Source organism: Ciconia boyciana, chromosome 3 (genome assembly GCF_034638445.1).
Source record: "Ciconia boyciana chromosome 3, ASM3463844v1, whole genome shotgun sequence".
NCBI classification, from domain to species: Eukaryota; Metazoa; Chordata; class Aves; order Ciconiiformes; family Ciconiidae; genus Ciconia; species Ciconia boyciana.
This window is the reverse complement of record NC_132936.1, coordinates 36,986,698-37,010,665: the sequence shown is the minus strand read 5'-3', so window position 1 is coordinate 37,010,665 and position 23,968 is coordinate 36,986,698. Positions and strand designations below refer to the sequence as shown.

Here is a 23,968-nt window from a genome sequence, read left to right as displayed (position 1 = left end):
AACGTGAAATATGAAATCTAATTCTGAAATAAAATAATGCCACTTTCTTTCCCATTTTACATGAGCTAGACATAGATATAATTCTTTGTGGGTCCAGCTGGATACCTAAGTTGTATTGCCTGCATAGCCCACAATTTATACATTGCAATAATTGTTTTAACTAATTATTTCAAGTATTTTCCAAATTATATAGCATAATCTTAAAACCTATACAGTCTATTTATTACACAGTCTGATAATTTTACTTTTATCCATATGGAAATTTACTTTATATATATTTTTTTTTAATCTGCTGTTAAGGTTAGGTGCTAGCATTTTCTGAGTTCTTAAACCTGCATATTCTATAGAATGGTCTATTCGCTACATTCTATGAAACAAACAGATACAGACAAGATACTCCCCAATACCACTCTTTGGCCCTTCTCCAAAAGAAAAGATGATAGTACCTGATGAGCTTGCAATAGCTGCTCAGCAAACTGCCGTACTTCTGATAGTAGAAGAGATATTAAAGAATTTCTTAGTAGTATGTTGTTCCTTCCTAGCAAAACCAGCGTGTGTGATACAGCATGCAGTGCCTGAAACTAAAGAGAAATAATAGTAAATTTAATTTTTCAAAATATGTCTCCATCCTTTTTTACCCCAAACAATTACCTTAAATAGAAATGGGATTTACATATTAAAATTTTAAAGAAAATAAGTAAAATTCAAAATTTTAGAGAGTTTAAAACTCTATTAATTACATCTATATGAGATATATGAGAAATACACATCCATTATCTAGAAACTTTGTTTTCTCAAAAGATCAGCACTACAGGAAACTGTCACATGAGCAAACTCCTCCAAGAGTGTGAATTCCCCAGGAGGCAGCTTTTCAGCATTAGCTGTCACGGTGCCCATCTGCTGTCATAGCAAGTGGGTGACTACCCTGCACATACAGTAATTCTGTTTGTCACAGGCAGACAAATGAGCAAATGAATTCTTTGAAATTCAAATGCACGAGCAAGCTAAGAGCTATACTGGAGTTTTCTGTCAATAGAGTTATCAGGAAGAAACTTGATTAAGTGCGAACTGATAGAAAATACACTGTATTTTCAAATTCAAACAATTCACTTTCATATTGTTGTTTAACAAGCTGTAAGCAAGGCATTTCTCTTGAACCACAGGAGGAGTGATATGAACTTACATGAGAATTATATTAGCAAATTTTTTTTTGCATCAGTCTTTTCTATTAAAAAAATAAAAGCTGTTTTCTTTGTTCCCTGAAATGGAAATGTATAACCATTATGTAATGAAACATACTGCTCTACAAAGTAAACATGACTTTATTTCATCAAACACTACTAGAAGAAATTATCATTTCTTATATATAAATGTATCAGAGTTCTTTCAAAGAAAAAAGTAATATACATTAAATGCAATTACTATAATTTATATTTTTATATAAATGTATACCCCTACAACATTAATATTCAGTATCTCTTTGTAGATGAGTATTTTTGACTGACAAAAGAATACTCTGACCCAAATTTGTATGTATGTCTAAGAATAACTGCTACGCCTTAACCACTCAAAAGCAGACCACCGCATCCTATTAACAATCTAGTTTATTCCTCTAGCCAGCTCACATGTGTATACACACACACACGCACGAGAATAAAAATACTTGCCCACCATTTACAAGTTTGCATAGGATGAATGCTCCTGGAAACCATTTCCAAACACACGAAGGCAGGAAGGCGATCCGGTAGTAGTCAGCATGGATTTATTAAGAGGAAACCATACTTAACCGACCTGATCGTCTTCTATAATGAGATGACTAGCTGAGTGCACGAGGGGAAAGCAGTGAGTATCATTTACCTTGACTTTACCGTGGTTTTCAACACTGTCTCCCGTAAAATCGTTACTGACACAATTTTGGGCTAGGTAAGCAGATAGAGAGGTGGACTGAAAACTTTTGCTGTAAAAACCATTAATTAGGTAGCTTCCCATTTACAGTTACTGCTTGCCTGTCTGATCAGATGGTCAAACTGCCCTGCCAGTTGATGTAACATCTATTTACCAACCTCTTACAGCTGAGGAGTTTGATCAGCTTGGCTATCATCTGCCCAATATGAGACAATCTCCTATTCACAGTCGTAACAATCAAACATTAATAAAACTTTGCTGTTAATCTTCTCACTTTAGCACGTAATTCCAAAACAAATATAAAAAGAAAACTACAAAAGACAGACAAGTGTTATGGTCAGAATCAAATCTGCAGTCAGGCAGAGATACAAAGTAAATTCCTCATATTAAAGAGAATTCATAAATTGTACACATACAGCTTTGAAAATCTGTGAGATTAAAATAATTTATAAATGTATACATCAAAGATTCTACAAAGATGAGATAAAAATAGGTTTCTGAACAATTAAAATTATATGAAAGGATAATGTAACACATGCACCTACATGGGATATATGAATTACAATTGGACTTCCATATACTGGAAACGTACACTCTTCCAAACAAAACAATGAATCCTCTTCCTAAAAATAATCTAGACATTTACAGTTTTGAAAGATCTTCCATAGTATCTACTAAAACTGTATGACAGAAACTATGTTTGCAACACCTGGATAGTTCTGCCTTGAGAGCACACATGTTCCAAAAGGGTCAGACTGCTTCAAATCATTACTCAGAGGTATAAACAATTCTAAAAAATAGAACGTTTTTCATTCAAGCAAGCCCCCAATAATTTTTACTTCTTTTTATAAATTAAGGATGGATACATATTTTATAATTCTGTATTTTCAGAGTGTAACATTGAGTATACTTGCTAAATTGCCTTTGGCAAGAAAGCAAACTAGACAACCCAGAGTAGTGCTTCTTTTCAAAACATGAGGGAGTAAGGAGGCCCTTGAGTTCCTGTTTGCTGAGTTACAGCACTCGCATGGATGTGAGAGATTCCTGTTCAAATTTATGCTGTCTGAAGTCAGAATACTGAACTCTGCTTAATGCAGATACTTTAACCTGAGTGAATCAATATTCATGCAAACACTGTAGTCAGCAGCCTGCTGGTATTCTAGGGTTATGACCCCTCCTTCTTCCCCTTCACCTCACACTTCTCTTCTGTCCCAAATAACATGTTTGAGAAATCTGTTTCACTTCAACATGAAACAAAACGGAATACAAAATCTTATGCACGTTTCACACAGGAGAGTGCCTCTGCTGCCCCACCTCTTCCTCAGCCTTTTGTGCCTCTTCCCTGAGGAAAAGAAAAATGAATTGGTTGTTCCTGGGATCCACTACTCTGGGCAGCTTGCAAAATATCAAGCAGCCTTCCACAGCCCTTTCTGACCAGCAGTTGCAATGTAATGCCTTGAGTATAGAAGGGTTAAAAAAAAAAAAAAAATCACCCAAATAATATATGGCATTCTTAACTGAAGCAGAAGTAAAATAAGCATTAGTTATAACTCAAATTTAAAATTATACAGTAAGACACTTAAGTCTATGGAAATCCACTTTGATGGGTTTCTAGTACACGATTTCCTAATTTTTTTGACTAGTATGATTTACCCATTATGTTCTGGAAGTCTCAAGTGTTCTATAAACAATACCTGCAGCTATCACTAGGAGCAAATAAAATTTAAAAATTTAAAAAAAAAAAAAAAGGCAAAATAGACACTGCTCTGCCCTTTGTAACTGGACTTCTCCATTCATGAATCACCTCTTTTGGCCTTCAAAGAGCACTAACTTTTTTTTTTTTTTGCAAGACAGTGGAAATTAGTACATGATGATTCTGCAGATGCCCTTTGAACAGATTACATTAAATAAAGCTTAATTCACTCTACCTTGAGCGGATTTTAGACAACAATTTAAAATGTCTCTGTACAGATTAAATAAATTTTGCCTAATCATTTTCATGAATACTTCTACTCTACATTGAGTTCTACTATATGAGAAGTGTGAACAAATCTTACATTAAGATGAAAAAAATATTTGTATATAACATGCTTGACATCTTTACAAACTAATGAAATTTCTTCAGGCACTGGTCAATATTCCATACTTTTCACACAGGCAAAACTCACTGATTCAGCAATTCAGAGATAGAAATTAAATAGGAGTTCAGTGTGCGATAGGTGCAACAAAGTAGTTTTTCAATGCTACCTCTCCCAAAGAACACACTAAATGTATACATTTACACACAAACATGATTATAATAGTTCTTTTTTAAGCTCTCTTCTATTTGCTTACAAGATTTTTAGACAGATAGTGAAACAAATGAAGATTATTTTTTTTTTTAGTTATTAATGCTAGCAGCTGAGATTTAACTAAAAAAGGATCTTTCACAAAATTTCCATATCCTTTCTGGTCTGGAAAGAGTTACCATTTTCTAGTTGGAAGGGGATGATGACAGGGGATCTGATACTAGATGACAGGGGTTCTTCAAATTTAAAGCCTGAGCCTCTACTAAGGGAAGTAAATAAAGGTTTTGTAATGACGGTGCTTAGGGTACTTGAGATATGGATATCGATCCCACTGAAAAATCCCACCTGCTAACTGATTTATTAAAGAGTATGGATTTAATATTGTATTTTGGTGGATTTCTTTTTAAGAAAATAAGAAGACAACAAAGAATTAAGGTTAAAATAACACTCACAGACTGTCTGCATTAAATGCATACAGAACAAATTTATATCATATAAGCAATAAATCTGTAAATAGCAAACAGAAGACTTTGTGTTTCACAGCAATGCTCATGTATTGTTAATTAAACTCTAGAAACATTCAAACTGATAATAGTTCAAATAGCATGTAGCTTCATTAAAAATAAAAGCATATCTTCAGCTCTCAAATCTATCAAATGTTAAAAAAGGAATAGAAATCTTTTAATCCCTGGGGCTTGTTTAATGGTATAGATGAAATGAAACCTACGCTCTTCAGGGATTCTCAGTTAAAAGCAGTCAGAAAATTAGATTGTAAAAAACATATGATCACAAACAAGAAAATAATGGAGCCTGGTTCACTGTTTGGGAGGTGCATCATCTCCTCCCACACCCCAGTTTCTGTTCTCTTTCCATGTTCCTCAGGATGCAGAGCAAGAGCGAGCAATGCTGTGCCAGTAGCGGGGAAGGATGTGCGGACTGTCTACCTGTCTGTTGCCAAAATGAACATATAATGTCAATGTGATGCTTGCCTCAAGCATACTAATTTGCTCTCTCCTCCACCCAGCCACTAGTTTTAAGTGGAAGGTATTTTTGACCTTCCACTTCTCTTTTCAAGTGATTTCAAACTGGCTATCAGTTTCAAAAGTTACTAGTGGAAAAGATTGATGAGCAAAATAAACAGCACACTCATATGAGCCTTGTTTCCACAGGAAACCAGGATAAAAATCTTTAGTTATGAATTATTTGTTTAGAATTCATTTATCAGAATGTTAGACATCTATTTAGTAACAGTTATCCAAAACTTGTGAGTTTAATTCCTTCATGAGTTGCATGATTCACCACACCCTGCAACTACGAAAACTGCACCTTAGTTTCTGTTTCATTACCTTACAACTTTCATGCCAAGTAACAGCTCTCTTTGGAAAGCGACTGGAATATTTGGCAATACAGGAGTAAGGCAAATAACTATACAGGTATCCTCAAACTGTGACATGTTAAAAACAAAACAGTATTTTTGCCTTTGAACTCACATCACCCTTTGCCAATTTAGTCCAACCTGACTTCCACTCCTAACCCATTAATGTCAATTGAAAAGTTTCACTTTTATACAGCGAGTATTCGTATCCTTTCTCTTATCTTACTGTCATGTTGCTTCCTTTGTTAATTTGATGGTTGTCATTTATATCTCCTCCTGTTTATGCTGCGCAGTTTCTATCTTCAAGTCTTGGGATTTGATACATATTATTCCAATTCTTTGCTCTGTAAGCCTCATCTCAAGCCCTTGCTCTGCCCTTACCCTTTCATAATCTTGTTCATGCTTCTCTCCACTCTTCTAAACCTGATGTTCTCTGCTATGACCATCAGTTAGCTTCACTGCTGCAAGCTGCTTTTTATATTACAGTATTTCGGTACTGTTTTGCAGAGCTTTGGCTGAAAAACATTCTGAGAGACAGTGTGACATACAAGAGAGGTAGGTCTATTTGCAACATGTTTTACTGCATGCACCAAAAATGTTTACAAAAATCAAACTAAAGCACAAAAGGGATGCACAAATTTTTAGGTTTTTTTTTTAAGAAAAGATTCAGAAAAGGCAAAAAAATAATGAAAATTAAACCAAGATATTTCCATATCTGGGAAATCATAGAATCATAGAATATCTCAAGTTGGAAGGGACCCATAAGGATAATCGAGTCCAACTCCCTATTCCTCACAGGACTACCTAAAACTAAACCGTATCACTAAGAGTGTCGTCCAGATGCTTCTTGAACTCTTGACAGGCTTGGTGCCATGACCACTTCCCTGGGAAGCCTGTTCCAGCAACCGACCACCCTCTCAGTGAAGAACCTTTTCCTAATGTCCAATCTGAACTTCCCCTGACACAGCTTCATTCAATTTCCTCATGTCCTATCACTGGTCACCAGAGGGAGGAGATCAGCTCCTCCCCTTCTGCTGCCCCCCTTGAAGAAGTTGTAGATTGCCATGAGGTGACCCCTCAGCCTTCTCTTCTCCAAGCTGAACAAACCAAGTGACCTCAGCCGCTCCTTGTAAGTCTTGCCCTCGAGGCCTTTCACCATCTTGGTTGCCCTCCTCTGGACACACTCTAACAGTTTGATGTCCTTCTTATACTGAGGCGCCCAAGACGGCACACAGTACTCAAGGTGGGGCCGCACCAGTGCAGTGTAGAGTGGGACAATCACCTCCCTTGACTGGCTAGCTATGCTGTGCTTGATGCATCCCAAGACACAGTTGGCCCTTTTGGCTGCCAGGGCACACTGTTGACACATATTCAACTTGCCATCAACCCAAACCCCCAGAACTCTTTCCACGGGGCTGCTCTCCAGCCTCTCATCCCCCAGTTTGTACGTATAACAAGGATTGCCCCATCCCAGGTGGAGAATCTGGCACTTGCTCTTGTTAATTTTCGTACAGTTGGTGATTGCCCAGCTCTTTAGTCTATCCAGATCTCTCTGTAAGGCCTCTCTACCCTCAAGGGAGTTCACAGCTCCTCCTAGTTTAGTATTGTCGCAAGCTTACTTAATGTATATTCAATTCCTGCGTCCAGATCATTTATAAAACCACTGAAGAGAACTGGCCCTAAAATCGAGCCCTGGGGAACCCCACTGGTGACTGGCCGCCAGCCTGATGTAACCCCATTTACTATAATTCTTTGAGCTCGACCCGTCAGCCAATTGCTCACCCAATGTATTATGGACTTGTCTAGCTGTGTGCTGGACAGTTTATCCAGAAGGATACTGTGAGAGTATCAAAAGCTTTGCTAAAATCCCAAAACAGGAAGGAATGATTGTAATACAGCACCTGCATGCAGTGCAGAGGATGGAGAAACAACCTGCAGTCAGCCTACTAAGTATTCTGAAAAGCAGAACACTTCGGTGAATGATGCTGGAAAAGCCAGAAATGCCAGCAGTAGATATCATGGTACTCACTGAAAGAAATGTGCAACCTACTGGCTTAAGCACAGCCTTGTTGAATTTCTAGAGAGGGGACGGAAGGTATCCAAGGAAGCGTACTACATGAACTCCTCCCAGTCATCTTTGCAGACTATGAAGCTTGTATGTCAGACTGTGAGTGTGAAAGTGCAATTTTTTCTGCTCACGGATTGAAAATATCTTTCTTAGGTTTGTTTCTTCACGGCTGCCTAAAAGTCACTCTCTGATTTGCTGATCAGCATGGTCCCTCTGGCTCCAAATATGCTTTTATTCAAACCAATACCAGTACCCTAGCGAAACAGGCAGCAATTAGTGCATCTGCTTGCTCCTGTCCGCAGGCCAAACTAAGCCAACCCCGCTGCTGCTGCCACATCAGCAAGGAGAGGGAGAGGTGAGAGACCACAGCAACTGCTGTGAAGGAGAGACACACTTGCAGCCACCCTCCTACTCCTCGCCTTTACTGCTTCTTCACACCACCAAGCAGAAGCAAATTTCCCAGACTATTTCCTAGGTGTTTACCTTCTCCTTCCCTGCACAGGGGATGGCTGTTACTGCTGAAGTAATGAGGACAGACTCAGACCAGACCCAGCGCCTGCAGACACTGGACTACTCTTAAGTAGTATGTCCTCTGATTGACTGACATACACAAACCTTTCCCCTCCTCCTCCTGTCAAGTACAAACACTCAGTACATAGCACAACTTGCTGCTACTTCTCTAGTTGCTTTCTTATGCAGTTACAAAAGATTAAAGCATTAAAGAACATCTTTTTAAGTTTCATTAATATTTTTCTAGTATGAGTTCCATAACAAATGCTTTATTGAATGCAAGACAGATAAAAGCTACCATATCTCCCATCTGTAAACATGGTTTATTTTACAAAGAATGTTCTTACGTTGTTCTGCCACAAGTTACCTCTGGTAAACTCATGTTGTATTTGATATCATTATCTCTAAATCTTTAATTATTCTTTTATTTTAACTTTGTTCTAAAGCTTTGTATGTTATTGAGATAAACTGCTACCTGAGTAACTTCCTCTTAACTTTCAGTTTCAAATACGGAGTGTGCTATATTAGAAATTCTAGTCACAATAACACCAGCTCTAGGTCTTTGATTCTAAACTTAAAATTTTTTTTCCTTTCAGTTTCATACGATGAAGACTTATCTTGTCTTTCCCATTTTGAACACCTTACATCCTCTTTAGTTGGATAATATACATAAAACAATGACACATAATCGATGGGATAAAATACATATAACGGACCCTGTTGTGAGTTTGTGTTTTTTTAAAATCAACAACAACAACAAGCAAACCAACCAAACCAAAAACCCTAACCTAAAACTAAAGCACGACCAGGATATCCTTAGAGGAATTCAGGGCTTCAAATCACTGTCACATTTAATTTAGTGTCTACCTCAAAATGGTCATATTCATTTCCATACACTAAAACCAAGTACCTTGCTTATATCACCTCACCCCAATCACCTTTACAGAAAAGGCAACACGTTCTTTGAGAGCATACAAACACACAAGTCATCAGTTCATCTGAAGACTAAGTACAAGAAACTGATGTATAAAGAAATCCAGCTAACTACTGAAGACGCTTGGGATCCTGCTGGTACCAGAGTTTCCACCAATAAATTTACCTTAAGCATTGCTATCTTGGCAGAGATCAAGAACGTCTGCATCTTCTTGGGATTCGTGAATTAGGCATCTAAATATCTATTTCATCCAAGAGGCTGGATCCGGTAAATATTGTCAACAGGAAGACAGTATCAATCCCAGTTAAACAAACAGCATTCACAACAGCTGCCACTCAGACAACTCTGATGTTACTGCTGACCATTTTTTTTAATACCTACTGTAAATATTCTATTGATTATGAAGAAGGAACTCTTGATACAAAGTCTTCCCTGCCTGAGAGATTAAAATTTCTATTATTCTCGATTCCTCCTTCTTAACTAGTCCTGGTCAGAAGCCTAGAGGAGTGAAGAACTGCCTGCCTGCTGATGCTGAGTTGCCAAGCCATGCTAATGGATGCAGGAGACACTAAGCAACAAGTGTGAGCTCACTCAGACCAGAAGAGTTATGGATTCAAATTTTTAATCTGAGGACTGCTTAGAAAAAGCCACTGGATAAATTACATAAAACAGGTATTCTTTAGCTTTCAAGTTTTTAAACTAAAGAGTGAGCTGGTCATCCTTAAAGAAATTCAGGGATGTAAATCAATGTCTCATTTAAGTGTCTAAGATTTACAGCCAGTCCCCGCAAATGAAAATGGTTTTCAGATGTTTATTTCCCAGTCCTTCACTCTTCTTCCCTCTGCCCACAATGTGCAAGCTACTTTGAATACCACTTAAAGATGCCAAGTATGTGGCATGCATACCTAGGAAGAACAGAGGTACCTAGTTTAGGGTTGTGGATTTCACTGCAGGAGTTGAGCACTAAAAAGTTAGGCAAGGAATACTCAACTGTCTTTGCAACTGGCTGTAGATAACAGGCTCTACAGAGCTTACTTTTCATTTCTACCCTATCACCGTAACACAAACACACACCCTATTTGCACACACAAAAATATTTCCTAGAGAAGCATGACAAATTTTAGCTATGAGAAAAGGCAAAAGAACAGAGCAACCCTAAGATTCTCGTTATTAAAGTATGTAGACACATTTTAATCAATGGTTGAGGACTACTATCAAAAACCCCTTGCAACAGACAGCCACCTTTAAAAACTAGAGAATGTAAGATGTAATTTTCCCCCAAAACAAACAAACAAGCAAGCACCATCTCTGTTAAAAGCAACAAACTGAATTTTTCCGTGACACGAAAGACAATCCTTATAGCAAGAACAGCCCTAGACCTCTATCTGGAAGTGACCAGAACGAAACTAAAGAGCTGGGGTAAGTAATCATGTGATGGAGCTAAGGTGGTCATATAATCTCTTTGAATAACGTCCTACTATAGTACCCCTGAGAACAAAAAAAATAGAACAATTTTAAGTCCTTTTGTTCAATAACATGGCCAGAATAACAGAAAACAAGGCCCAGATAGAATTCAAATGCTTCTACACAGGCATAATAACTGAAGGACTGAGGGATGGGCTTTGATGTTGCTGTTCCACACGGTCTCAGCTGCAAATAGCACAGAGATGCCAAAGAAGCAAAATGACACTGCTAATGTGATGCTACAGAAAGTTAAGGGAACTCTGACAGAAAGCATTCACTGGAGAGAGGCTGGGGGCAGAGGAAACAAACAAACACCTTTTGATATATATTTCCTATCATATCAAACAAAAACAAGAACTTCCAGTATTCTTGCATTAAGGGCCCCCCATATATTTAATTTGTAAATCAAGAGAACAGCAAAGGCTTATTCCATCCCTTTTTTTCTCCTCCTAGTGGAACTAATCTGTAGTACCCTGAATACTAGCTAATTACTTGGATAAAAACAGGCAATGACAGTATTTGTTACTAGGAAAAGAGACAGTCCTGAAAAAACAGCATTACAGGCAGGTTGGAAACGATGAATAAAACTTTTTTGCTCTAATGGCAAAAAAAATCCTGCTAACTTCATCCTGTAACTCTTCAATAATTATAGCTTTAGTGCATGATGTGTATCAGCTGAGGCTGGCTGAGGAGGGAAGGTGGACAAAGTCTAAGAGGCAGACAAAATTTTCTTTCATTCATTCCTGTCTAGCTACTCCTATGATCCACTTTACCGAAGTAAATGAGAGTCAGTCAGTTTGGTGATTGCTTTAGACTGTAGTGATTTACAAGACAATGGATTTTGATTACCATTTGAAATAGCTCTCTACATAGGACAACAGATTGCTGAGAAAATTTAATTCAACAACTGAGATTCAAACATTGATTCTTACTAGACCATAAAATCCTGGCAACACATTTTAATATTCATACGAATGAACTGCTCTTCCACTATACAAGCAAAATTCTTTGGCTGATGAAAATGCACCATGTCTCAAGAGCCATCATATTCCTCTGAGGACTCAGTTAATTTAGGAAAACTGAAACCCACTAGTTTTATACTTGGGAGCCACTGGTGACATGAATAAATAAATCTTTTAAATCTTATTTGTCCCTGAACAGGTAAGACTGTTGTATACTGATGAGTCAAGTACTGTCCTGGCAGTTGCTGACAAAAGATACTGCAAACTATACAGGGCCAAGGGAATTTATTGTCACCCATAACTAGTTGGAGCATGTATCAACTACATACGTTACATGTATTAAAACTATCAGAGTAAGTTTATAATTACTCTCTTCCCGGCAATTTCAGTCATTAAGGAATCATACAAATTGTATCCTAGGTAAGAAAAGATTCAAAAGCATGGTTCTGATTAATGTATACATTTTCAACTGCACAAGCACACTTACATATGTTTCATTATATGATAGCCAATGAGATTCAAACATTTATTTCTTTCTGCTTTTCATTGTACTACATTTCAACTTGTTGTTTTCATGAAGAATTGTGAATCCTTTCTCACACAAACATCCGGTAAAGGCATTAAACTACTACTTAGAATTACTGCATTTGCTTTTCTGCTAAATATATCAACAGTAATATTTGAGCATTTGCAAAATTCTTCATAAAGACTTTTAAATAGAACATAAGAAGAGAGCGAAAAATGAAAACGGGCAGTAATGTCCCAAACAGGATAAGAAAAGTTCCTAGAGACTATGGTCGTGTCTCAGTATCCATTCAGATACTCTTAACACAAAAAAACTTCAAAACAACTACCCTAAAGGTAGGGTAGCCAATTTGCAAAGGGGACAAGGGGTTAAAAAAAAAAAAAAAAAAAAGAAAAAAAGGGAAGGAAATAGCACATAACTTGTTTTGTTTTGTTTGAATGGAACAGGCCATTCATGACTCTTGACAGCATCTTTGAAGCCAGTATTGATGTTTTAAACATAGCATGAGAAGAAGCAAACAACCACAGTTCACTGAAACACAGCTCTTTTCCTTCTGGGTCATGTTTGAAAGAGATTACGAGTGAGCTTGGGCAGATGGATGAGGTATTTGTTGAACAGCAACAAGGCACCAGAAAGCAATCTCTTCTCTGAGAGCCATACACAGCTCAACTTTACAATCCTGAAGGCAATGTACACCATTGTCTTCTATTTTAGTGTTTTGATTAACTCGTTAAAATAAGAGGTCCAAGAAACGGACACAGATCTCTGTAGAGAACCCAGGGTCAAGGCCAGGATCTTCCAGCACATAATTGATGTATTAGCCATGCTCCAAACTACAGTATCAGCTGCACTTAAAAGAAGTACAACCAGTGAACTGAACTTCTGTCAACAATGCTGATAAGCTAGTGTGACACCACTACGGATCACATCACATAAATCCTATGTAATGCAGCACCCTGTGACTGCATCTGGCCATGACAGCTTTGAATACAGCTGAACTGCATTGAAAGAAGCCAGATGTAAAAGTATTTTTCTTCTCTCTCCGAAGTAACAAATGAGACTCTGAATTGCTTAACAATTGTTCTGAAGTTTTGCACAGCTCTATATATGAGGGATGTAAATAAGACATGTATGAAGTATCTTAATTTCTGCTATAGGGATTTGATGTCTAAAGCTAATTCCATATTCTATAAAGCTACAGCCAGCTCAAGTTCACCACAGCAGGTTTCCAGGCAAGCTCCAGATGCTGCCCATGTAAAAGGAATTCAGTGTCCTCTCTGAAGTGCCCTACTGCAATGAGCTGTGCAAAACCTTCACCAGAAACATAAAACACACATGCTATTCTGAACAGCACAGTGAGTTGGGAATCCCCAGTGCCTCCAACTGTTGCATTTTTCTGATATAGGAGAAATGATCGCTTGTTCCAACACATTCTGGACAACAGAGACAAACCTGAACAGAACAGGTACACCTTAGTGCCAGTGAGCAAGTGATGCACCTAGGAGCAGGAGAGATACACATTTACTATGTCCCTGTGGAGGTGGATGGAGACAGCTGTTGTCAAATCCCACATGGGTAGATTAAGGAAAAAAATGTTCCAGTGTTTTCTTTCTGAAGGGGAAGAGACAAAGTTTCTACTCTACTGGAGCTGTAATTACATACCATAGCTCCTGCGGAAGTTTTCCATGGGAAATATTTTCCTGTGTTTTGTCAGGTAGTAGAGAACAGTCCGTTTGAAAAGTACAGCCAGTGGCTCTGCAAACTGAATCGTCTCACAGAGTCTTCTTATAATACAACAGCACTTCTCTCTGCTTTAAAGCAGGACTTGCAAAGAACCTGCCTGGTTATAAATAAATAGGACAGTGGTTCTGCTGACAGTAGAGTGACTCAACACGAATGAACAATTTGCACATGGAAAGGCAATGCACCAACAGCAATACACCCATATGAACCTCCAAGAGTCTCAGTGTTGAGGACTCAAAAATTGGTGACAAGCAAAGCACTTGCTCCACAGATCATGCAGATGACACCAAGTTGTGTGGGGGTGTTGATCTGCTTGAGGGTAGGAAGGCCCTGCAGAGGGACCTGGACAGGCTGGATCAATGGGCCGAGGTCAATTGTATGAGGTTTAACAAGGCTAAGTGCTGTGTCCTGCACTTGGGCCACAGCAACCCCATGCAACACTACAGGCTTGGGGAAGACTGGCTGGAAAGCTGCCTGGCAGAAAAGGACCTGGGGGTGTTGGTTGACAGCCACCTGAATATGAGCCAGCAGTGTGCCCAGGTGGCCAAGAAAGCCAATGGTATCTTGGCTTGTATCAAAAATAGCGTGGCCAGCAGGACTAGGGAAGCGATCGTGCCCCTGTACTCGGCACTGGTGAGGCTGCACCTCGACTACTGTGTTCAGTTTTGGGCCCCCCACTACAAGAGAGACATTGAGGTGCTGGAGCATGTACAGAGAAGGGCAACGAAGCTGGTGAAGGGTCTAGAGCACAAGTCTTATGAGGAGCGGCTGAGGGACCTGGGGTTGTTTAGCCTGGAGAAAAGGAGGCTGAGGGGAGACCTTATCGCTCTCTACAACTACCTGAAAGGAGGTTGTAATGAGGTGGGTGTCGGTCTCTTCTCCCAAGTAACAAGTGATAGGACAAGAGGAAATGGCCTCAAGTTGCACCAGGGGAGGTTTAGACTGGATATTAGGAAATTTTACTTCACTGAAAGGGTTATCAAGCATTGGAACAGGCTGCCCAGGGAAGTGGTTGAGTCGCCATCCCTGGAGGTATTTAAAAGACATTTGGATGAGGTGCTTAGGGACATGGTGTAGTGGTGGTCGTGGTAGTGTTAGGTTTACGGTTGGACTCGATCTTAATGGTCTTTTCCACCCTATACGATTCTGTGACTATCACAGATTTAGCAACATGAGAGCAACAGCTCATCTGTACCAGAGTTAGACACAGGATCCCCACAAGCTTTTCTGCAGCAACCATACAGGGATGCAAGACTACGCCAGTAAAAGGTGCAGAGGCAGGCCTTTGGGCAGATGATTTAACCTCAGAGCATTCATGCTTCACCCTTAGCAGCTGTGACTTAAGACTCCTTCTAGATATTTCCAGAAGGCTTCTTCCAAAAGACTATGTGTCTGACAGCTGTATGCAGACTTCTAAGCTGCTCTCCAAACATGGAGGGAGAGGAGAAAAATTAAAAAGGGAAATTCAAGAGGCTACTTTTATGTGTAGTTCTTTGACTTAAATGATTTTAAGTAATATTTCCTTTTATTTCACTTCTCATATCTTAAATGATAGGTTTTTTTTTTCTTTTGATACTCGTGTCAATTTGGAGTTTCAGGTCAAAAAAATTCTATCCAAAGTGCACAGCTTTGGATCCAGGCAGAAAAAATACTCTTGAGTACATGTCTTTGCTGGCTCCTACAGCTTCCAGTGCTTTATAATTAGAAACATCTCAAACAATGGGACTCAACAGTTACAGCAAGTAATTCTGCTGCTGTTTTTCTTCCTTTACATCTAATGCAGAGATAATTACCTCTTTTCCAATTCTCAAAGGTTTTTTAAGTTATTTAATTTGCTCGCAAAACACTGGAATTGCTTTTGAAGATGAGGTGTTAAGTGTAATCCACAGTCACTTCTGTCTTTGTTCACTTTTTGAAGATGTTTCTCACAGTCCTTTGTCTTTCTTGACAGCTCCCGACAGTTTTATAGGTGAGGATGGCAAAGGTAAATTTGTGTCAAATACTATAGCTGCATTGGTGGCTGTCTGTATGAATGCTTTTTGACAGTTAGTAAGGTTAGATACAACAAAAATCCTAATGTTTTTATACTGCAGGCATTTAAGCATCCTCCTGGAACGAAAATTCATACAGTTTGCCACTCTTTCCAGATGACAGCCTTGTAATTAATAGTAATTTTATTTTAAACCTATAATCTTGATATTTCAATCACCACTTGAGTAAACAGTGATGATTAAAACTGAAGCATAAAGTGTCCCTGGGAGATATTCTGGTACACAGCACATGAAGAATTAGTTATACAATTTCCACTACTAATTCCGAATTCTACATATTTATTTCCATATTCAATTCAGTTTAAAGAAAACCAAACCTCTAAAAAGAATTTTTCAATAAATCTTTATAAACTTCGCAATTACTACACAAAACATTTCCCCTTCTTTCCTAGAAATCTGGAAACTATCATGATTATTCCTTAATAATTGGTTTATACAATTTTTAAACTCTTTGAATCTGTTTGATTGAAGTAATGGCTGCCAACAGGAATGACTCTTAAGTCAATATTTTGGTGGAAGCAAGATATGAAATACCTCATAAAAAGCCATCTGTTTCAGTGAAGTTATTCAGAGAAAAGATGCCACTTGCAAATTATGTGGACATACTCCACCCTTCCTGAATGATTTCTAAGAGCACTTTGCAGACTTGAAATGCCCTTGATCTATGAGGATATTTTCTCTCATTTAAGATGTGACACCTCTCACTTAAGCTTTGCTTTTCTTTGTCCTCTCCCCAGGTTCCTCCAATCACCAAGTGATCCCTCTCTGGATGACCTCTTGGTTGCGCTCCTACAATTAACTTTATTTTAATTAACTTCCCATTTGGGCAGAGGAGGGGAACAGGTGGAAACACTGGACGTCATCAACTAAGTGCCTGATCAAATTTTCTTTGTTCTGTATCCTGTAATCACTCAACAAATAAAAGGAGTCACACCTGTGTGACTCTCTATTCCTAATACCACACAAATTGTATGTATGCTGACATCCTTTCAAAACACTGGCCAGGGACACCTCTAATTTAAAAACTAAGTATCACACCATGGTGACACTGGAATAAAAAGCACCCTGGTATTAGAGACACAAGACTCTAGTCCTGGAAAATCTTCAGTATATGAAGTTTTCCTTCTGAATGCTTTCGTCTTCCTACATCTAACCAATATACAAGTATATATCCCCGCCTCCCCCCTTAGTTTGTTCATGGTATTTGTTTGATATTTACATTCTAGAGTAAATACTTAATACACTGTGAGTGGGATTCATTTTAAATTAAGACAAATGTGTACATGTGTCCACAGGTGTAGCAGATGTCTAGGCTCTCATTTTGCTAAAGGCAACTCCAGAGCTCATCCTAAAATAGGGACCTAGTACCTGATCAGCATTCTTTAGGCTCCATGGATTTTAGCGATACTATCTGAATTTACTATAATGGTAGTGTAGTTACATACATGTGGACACTAAATTGGTACATCTAAGTCTCAAACAATTCCACCATCATGCCTGTTCCAAGTTAATCTAAAAGACAGAATGAAAACCAAAAATCCTAAGACAGACAATGGAATTCATTACTTATGGGAAGTCTTGTGAAGACAGACTAGGGATATTTCAGTTGAATGAGGAAACTAACAAGATGACGCATGGAACAATGCAAAATGATGAATACAGACAAAATGCAGCTCAGTCCTATTTGCTCTTTGTGCCAGGGACATGCCATTTCTGAATTCTTCACTCATTTACTGATTTATTTTTAAAACACATATTTGCAAATGTCTAGAGAGTGACAGAGATCTTCTGAAGCAAACCAACCTATTAATCTAGGTGCACAAGAAAGAATAAAAAATTGTATAGTCATTACTTTGTGAATATCTACACTATATCTTCATATAGCAAGAGAAACAATGTGTTTTCTCTCATATTTTCTACAAAGCTGTTTTAATCTGCCTTTTTAACAGTTTTTAAAAGTCCTATACTCAGGAATAGACTAGAAGAACTTGCATGCATGAGCAAGAACTTTGTCAAATGCTTTAGAGCATTTATTGTCCATATCACAAAAAATAACAACTATAAAAATCTCCAAGAAGTACTCTTCAAAATATAATAAGACAAATTAATATTTTTAGAAGTGCATGAAACCAGGAAAATATTACAGTATACTGAAAAGGTGTAGGAAAGATGGAAGATGTTTTAAACTTACCCTATTGACATTGCTGTTTCTTAAAATAATCTGAATTAGATTTTTCTTAAATTCTTCCAGCTTCTTGAAACACCTCTTCAAAACATGATTAGATAATTTAGTATCAGTTATTAAACTGATCAAAACACAAACTGCTTCAGTAAGAAGATTAGAAACTGGAAATTTAGGACTGTTGTAAAAAACAGTCAGTCCATCAAGCAACCGAGACACTGACTTGCATATGGTGAAAGAATCATTCTCAAGCTCTGTGAAGTCTGCTCGAAGAATTCCTCCTTCTGACAGTTTTCTTATTTCAAGCAGATGTTGCAAAAACTGCACTGGAGCAGTTAGAGATTCCTCCTTGCTAGTACAGCAAAGATTCAATGGGGGAACTCTTTTCAACCAACGTTTAGAAGTGTCAACATGCTCAGATTGGTGAAAATCAGAAGCTATGCCTAAAGAATCGAATGTATAGTCATTAGACACATCACATCCAGAGTCTTCTAGCTGGCTTGAGTAACTCATAGGGTTTATACATTCCTGATCCAGAAGAGTTTCAGCAGAGGCATCTGGTTTTCCTGAAACACAAATGTGAAAGTTATGTTTGTGTAATACTTAAATACATCCTTATAGAAAGTTTCCTTTCTCCTTTTGCTTCCACACAAAAATCACGTAATACATATGTATGCTTGCTCCCCAAGAACTTTCCATGATTAGAATTTACCTGTGGAAGAAGGTGACATTCTTAAATTAAAGTCAAAACTTTCAGAAGGTAGTGTTTATTTGTGAACAAGAGGTTTTATGCTCATAGTAATATGACCAGCAATTTTGAGTTTAAAATTCCTGATGGTTTTAAGTTTTCACATATATAATTTAAGTGGACATCACATGAACAATTTAAGTGGACATCTATACTCTCGTTAATTCCCAGGGAAGGAAATGCATATAAATTTCTGGCCCCCCAAACATTTTCACTACTTTTATTCTCAAGAACTCACACTGCTTTTAAAAGACAGCAAAGGTATGTTACTATAAATGCATCAAATAAGATCTCCAGATCAGGTAAGGAATTCTAACAGAGTCAAAGTTGAACAGATCATTACACTTCAGCTGTTTATTATTTAACAAAGAAAAACATTTAGAATCAAAAATTTCTCTAGTCACCACCCATCTCTTATACTAGCTTCTTCAAAGACACACAAACTACATTACAGAAGGTATGCATTGCATTCACACTATTAAATTATTTTTGTACACCATTGTAGAATCTCTTTCATCCTATTTCAAACATCAGATACATTTAAGTCAGTGCCTCTGGGCATAAACTCAGTACTAGGTGACAACAGACTCCCTCTGTGCTACATGCTACCTATGCCAAAAGATTACAGTCAAAACAAGCAAGAGACATTAAAGCAATGAAGTGGAAGACCAACACACGTAAACATCTCTGTGCCATGAGGCAAGGCTAAAACCTTTCTGACCAACGCCTGTCTGTGCCCTGCTTACCGGGCCACAGCCACAAACTGCTTTTCCTCTCACTCTTAAAAAACATGCATATACTGTTCGTATTTTCCACAAGGATCCAAAGCAATACCATATTCCTCTGTGTTTGTATTCTTAAACAAATAAAAACATTTTATAGATGGTTTTATGGGAAATAAATGTTATATTTCATGGCAAGCTAAAAAAAAGCATTTTTAACACAGAAAACATCACTAGGCAGCAATCTACAGTATTCTGTATGCTAATGAAACACTACTCAAAAAAGTTTATACAGACCTGATTAAATATACAATTTCAAATGGAATTCTAACCATTACCTCAGTCTCTGAAAACATACCAGATCATCCAATGAGGGTACTACTACTGAGATCAAAACTGGAAATGTGGTTTATTTATTTATTGTTGAGTTTCATGCCTTTAACATTCAGACATACTCAAAATTGAACAGGATTGGTACCAATTGACGCATAATGAAAGGGATAACTGTAGGGAAATCAACCAACATTTCCAGGAGGTAGGAAAAGCAGGGCTTGTTAGGCCAGCCTAGCATTTTATATTAATACTGTTCCCAAATGCCCTGCATACCCAAACTTGGAAAGCAAGCAAAGAAGCAAAGCACGCTTCCCATGGTCTGACTAACAAAAACAGGCATCAATCTTACATGTCTTCTCTCCCTAGGGTTTTGAGCAAAAGACATTCTGGAAGAAAAAAATTGAAAGTTGTTTTTGGTGCTGTTTAAGGAAAATAAGCCCTTCTAGGGAATCCATCTACTGTGAGTTTCACTATGGGATATTTTGTTCTTCTTTTTAATCCCATGGGGCAATATGAAAATTGCTCACGAGGATGTAGCGCCAGGAGTCAAAAGAAGCAAAGCAAGAACTACGTGCAGAAAACCGTATGTTCGTGGATTCTCTTGTTGAAGGGAAAAAAAAAAAGTAGAGGTGAAAGAAAGGAGAAGGAAAGAGAAGAAAAAAGGAAGAAAAGAATAATACAGAAATATCCATAGAAACCAAACTTAAGACCATCCCCAAATAAAAGAGGTAGCATATACAATGAAACACTCCTACCAGCAGGAGACAATGTTGCATTTATGCTTAGGTTCCTACTCACAAATTCCTGTCCCATGATGAGCTTCCAGAAAACCCTGTTCTACTAAGTCCCCAATAGCAGCATATTTCCTGTTCAACGAATAATACAAAATGCTTTAAGAATGTTCAGTCATTGATATGTTCTAGTCATTTGGGGAGGAGGTGGAAGTTATCTTTTAAAAAAAATAAATAAATTACCCACCAGGAAATGCTCATTATTCCCCTCAAAATGTCTAGAAACAGCTTATCATTTATTTCTTGAAAGAAGGTAAACTAATCACTTTGTACTTATCTACTATTTAAATGAGAAAGCAGTCTTGACGTTCACACCATGTGGTTATCAAGCACAAAAAAAAAACAACCCACAAAACAAAAACCCCAGCATTAAGCCTGCTTCACACTAACAATTATCTTTAAACAGTAATTTCAAGAACATTTGACTATAAATATACTGGAACAAGAAATACAAAAATTTAGTGCGTATGATAAACTACCCACAAAATTTTACAATGATTTTATATACATAATGAAATATCTAGTCATGAGCAATTTTACAGACTCCTTAAATATGTCACATCACATTCAGGAAACATTTAAACTCTTAATTCCTATTTAGGACTTTAGCTCCTTACTACATTAAGATCCTGAGCTGAAAATCAGAATTGTGTGCTCCCCAAACAAAGGAAGATATGGTCACAAGAACAGCCTTGGGGTCCAAAGGCTGAAGAACTGACATCCCTCTACATGTATCCATCACTGCAGAAAGTGTCTGGCCTGAAAGCCAGCAGTCATTCAAGGGACAAGGGAGTGACTTGCATACTGTGTATAGTATGTAAGCAAGGTTTGTAGGCACTTCTGTGAAGCATAAGAACTTGAATGCACATACTGCTGTGGGACCATGGAACACACAGGCATTTATCAGGGGAGTGAGATGCCAGTAAGTCTTATGATTAGAAAGTGTGGAGTCTTCAGCTAGTCCTGAGGAAGCAGAGTCTGGCAAACACCAAAGGCCACCCTATCTCCCGGGTGAATTCTGTCACTTCTGAATAGCCACCTTAATACAGACACCAAGACTCAGTTCAGGCACAAGAAAGGGAGGAGGAGGAGCCAGTTTCTTCATCAGGACTGGAAAACACTTTTTATCTCCTGAGTGCCTGTTGCCAGCAGCATGGTCATAAGGATTCTCAGAGCTGTGAAGAGACAACGGAATGACGCAGCTCCTGGTCCTACCCAATGCAGAATAAGAGAGGCAGCATTTGTAATTCCCATGTAGCAGGAGCAGGGGTGGTGGAAGATGCTTTCTCAGACACCTGCGCTACTGGCTGTCACAGACCAGACAGTGTTTGAATGAGGAAGGCCACATGCTATATGTAGTTCAAAATTTAAAAACTGAAGAAGGGTCCTCAACTGATGAAATTGCTGTGAAACCATAAAATGCCCTTCAAGTCTTTTGAAAAACTTAATATACCTGCAGTTACACCACCAACAGGGACTGTAGAACAGAAAACAGGCTTGAAGGTGGCAGATGTAAGAAAGTGAAGAGATGATTTGAATTCTGCAACGAAAAAATTACTTCAGTTTCAAGCATTAGGTATTGTTTATATTCTCTCACTTTGAGAGCACATGCATGGATTATCGTGTGAAAATCAAAACCAATGATGTTAAGACATGTAAACCTCTCTTAAAACTCAGTTACAATTGACAGGCTCAGTTCCACTTCTTAAAAAAAACAAAACAAAACAAACCCCCACAATTAAAAATGAGACAATCTTAGAAACCTCTCTGATGATACAGCATTCTGCTTTCCAAGTAGGTGTTCAGTCAATAACTTCTAAAAGGAAACAAAAACATATGTGAAATTATTCATATTTTTTTCCTATTGTGTTCACTTCTCCAATTCTGCATTTTTCAGGACTCTGTTATTCTTCATTTAATCTTCATTGATTTGTTTGTTACAAGTGCATTTTTGATGAACGATGAATCAAGTTTATTCTCCTCTTCAAAAAAAACCAGCCAAACAAAAAAAAACCCCACTCCTCACATCTTAACTGTTTTCTTTACCTTTTCTTCATGTGTAAGCCTGCCTCTATTCTGATGTTTTCATAACTACCCAAGCTGGCTGGTTGAAAAAAACCATCTCTCCTCCCTCATGAACTTCTGTGTGTTTAGCACCCCACTGTTGTCCTGATCTGGAACCAAGCCAAATTTCTGTATATATCGAAGCAAAGAAATATGTGAACATTTTGAAATAATAATGAAAAAATAATAAAAAGCTTCCAGGATTCTCCAAATGAAGACATTTTAGAAGCTGTGTATCCCACACTTTGCTTCTACATCTTCAAGGGTTTTTTTATAACCAGCTTGGAAAAGAAAGCTCTTCCATTTAAAGCTAAGGTATTTCACGCTGACATACTTTGTCCCATTTAAGAATAATTTCAGAGAAATTAATATAGGACTGAGTATCTAAAATCCTCAAATTAATTGTTCAATGCCAGGATTTAAATGTTTCTTGGAAGGCTTAGAAGCATACACTTCAATTTGTTAGGGATTTTGCTTACATAAAGCATCTAAACATTTAGAATTCAGTAAGAACTGAGAAGGATGTTGAGGATATAAACATTCATTTTTAGGGGATTTCTGTAGAAGACAGCACAAATCTTTTGTAGTTCAAGTCAAATAAAGAATACTTGCAGGAAAGATATGGAAGGATCGATAATCAGGTGACGAATATACAGATTTGGGTCAGTTAATGCTCATCAAGCAGCTTTCATGACAAAAGATCTAACATGCTTTACGATATTAACCATCTCAATGAGATGACTGAAATTTGGGTTCTAAGCTAGATAGGAGATATTTCAAGATATTAAGTGAATTAATGTTACCTATGAAGCCCACCTGTCTGAACTGGTAGTACTGAACTGAAAGTACTATGTCTTATTAAAAATGCCTTGCATCGCTGAACAAATGAAGCTTCGCTAAGAGACAAGAAGTATCAGCCAATACAGACAGCAATAATCTGGGTACAACTGTAATGAGCTGAAGGCTGAAATGAGGTAGACTCCCTAAGAAATCAGCTAGGGTGTGCAATCCTAAAAACATCTTCTTTGTTGACTACCACATGGTACAAGTGTTTGGCTTTTGTTTTTATATACCCAGAAGCCCACAAACAAAGACCTGCTTGAGGAACTCAAATTTAAGTTTGAGTTAGGTTAAGGATGCCCAGAGAGGTTATGGAATTTCCATTCTTGAGATACTCAGAAGCTGTCTGGATATGGTCCTGCACAACTGGCTCTAGGTGGCCCTGCTTGACAGGGGGGATGGACAAGATGACCTCCAGTGGTCCCTTCCAACCTCAACCATTCTGTGACTGTATTTCCAGAG

At 37.9% G+C, this 23,968-nt stretch overlaps 1 protein-coding gene across 1 annotated transcript in view; it reads right to left on the bottom strand.

The window, feature by feature from the left end:
* MEI4 (meiotic double-stranded break formation protein 4) overlaps positions 1-23,968 on the bottom strand; it is a 77,131-nt gene that overhangs the window by 45,832 nt on the left and 7,331 nt on the right. Inside the window, exons 2-3 of the mRNA XM_072857876.1 lie at positions 18,018-18,574; positions 447-581 (exon numbers count right to left, since the gene is read on the bottom strand). Of these exons, the coding sequence (XP_072713977.1) occupies positions 447-581; positions 18,018-18,574 (692 nt within the window). The remainder of the gene's footprint in view (positions 1-446; positions 582-18,017; positions 18,575-23,968) is intronic.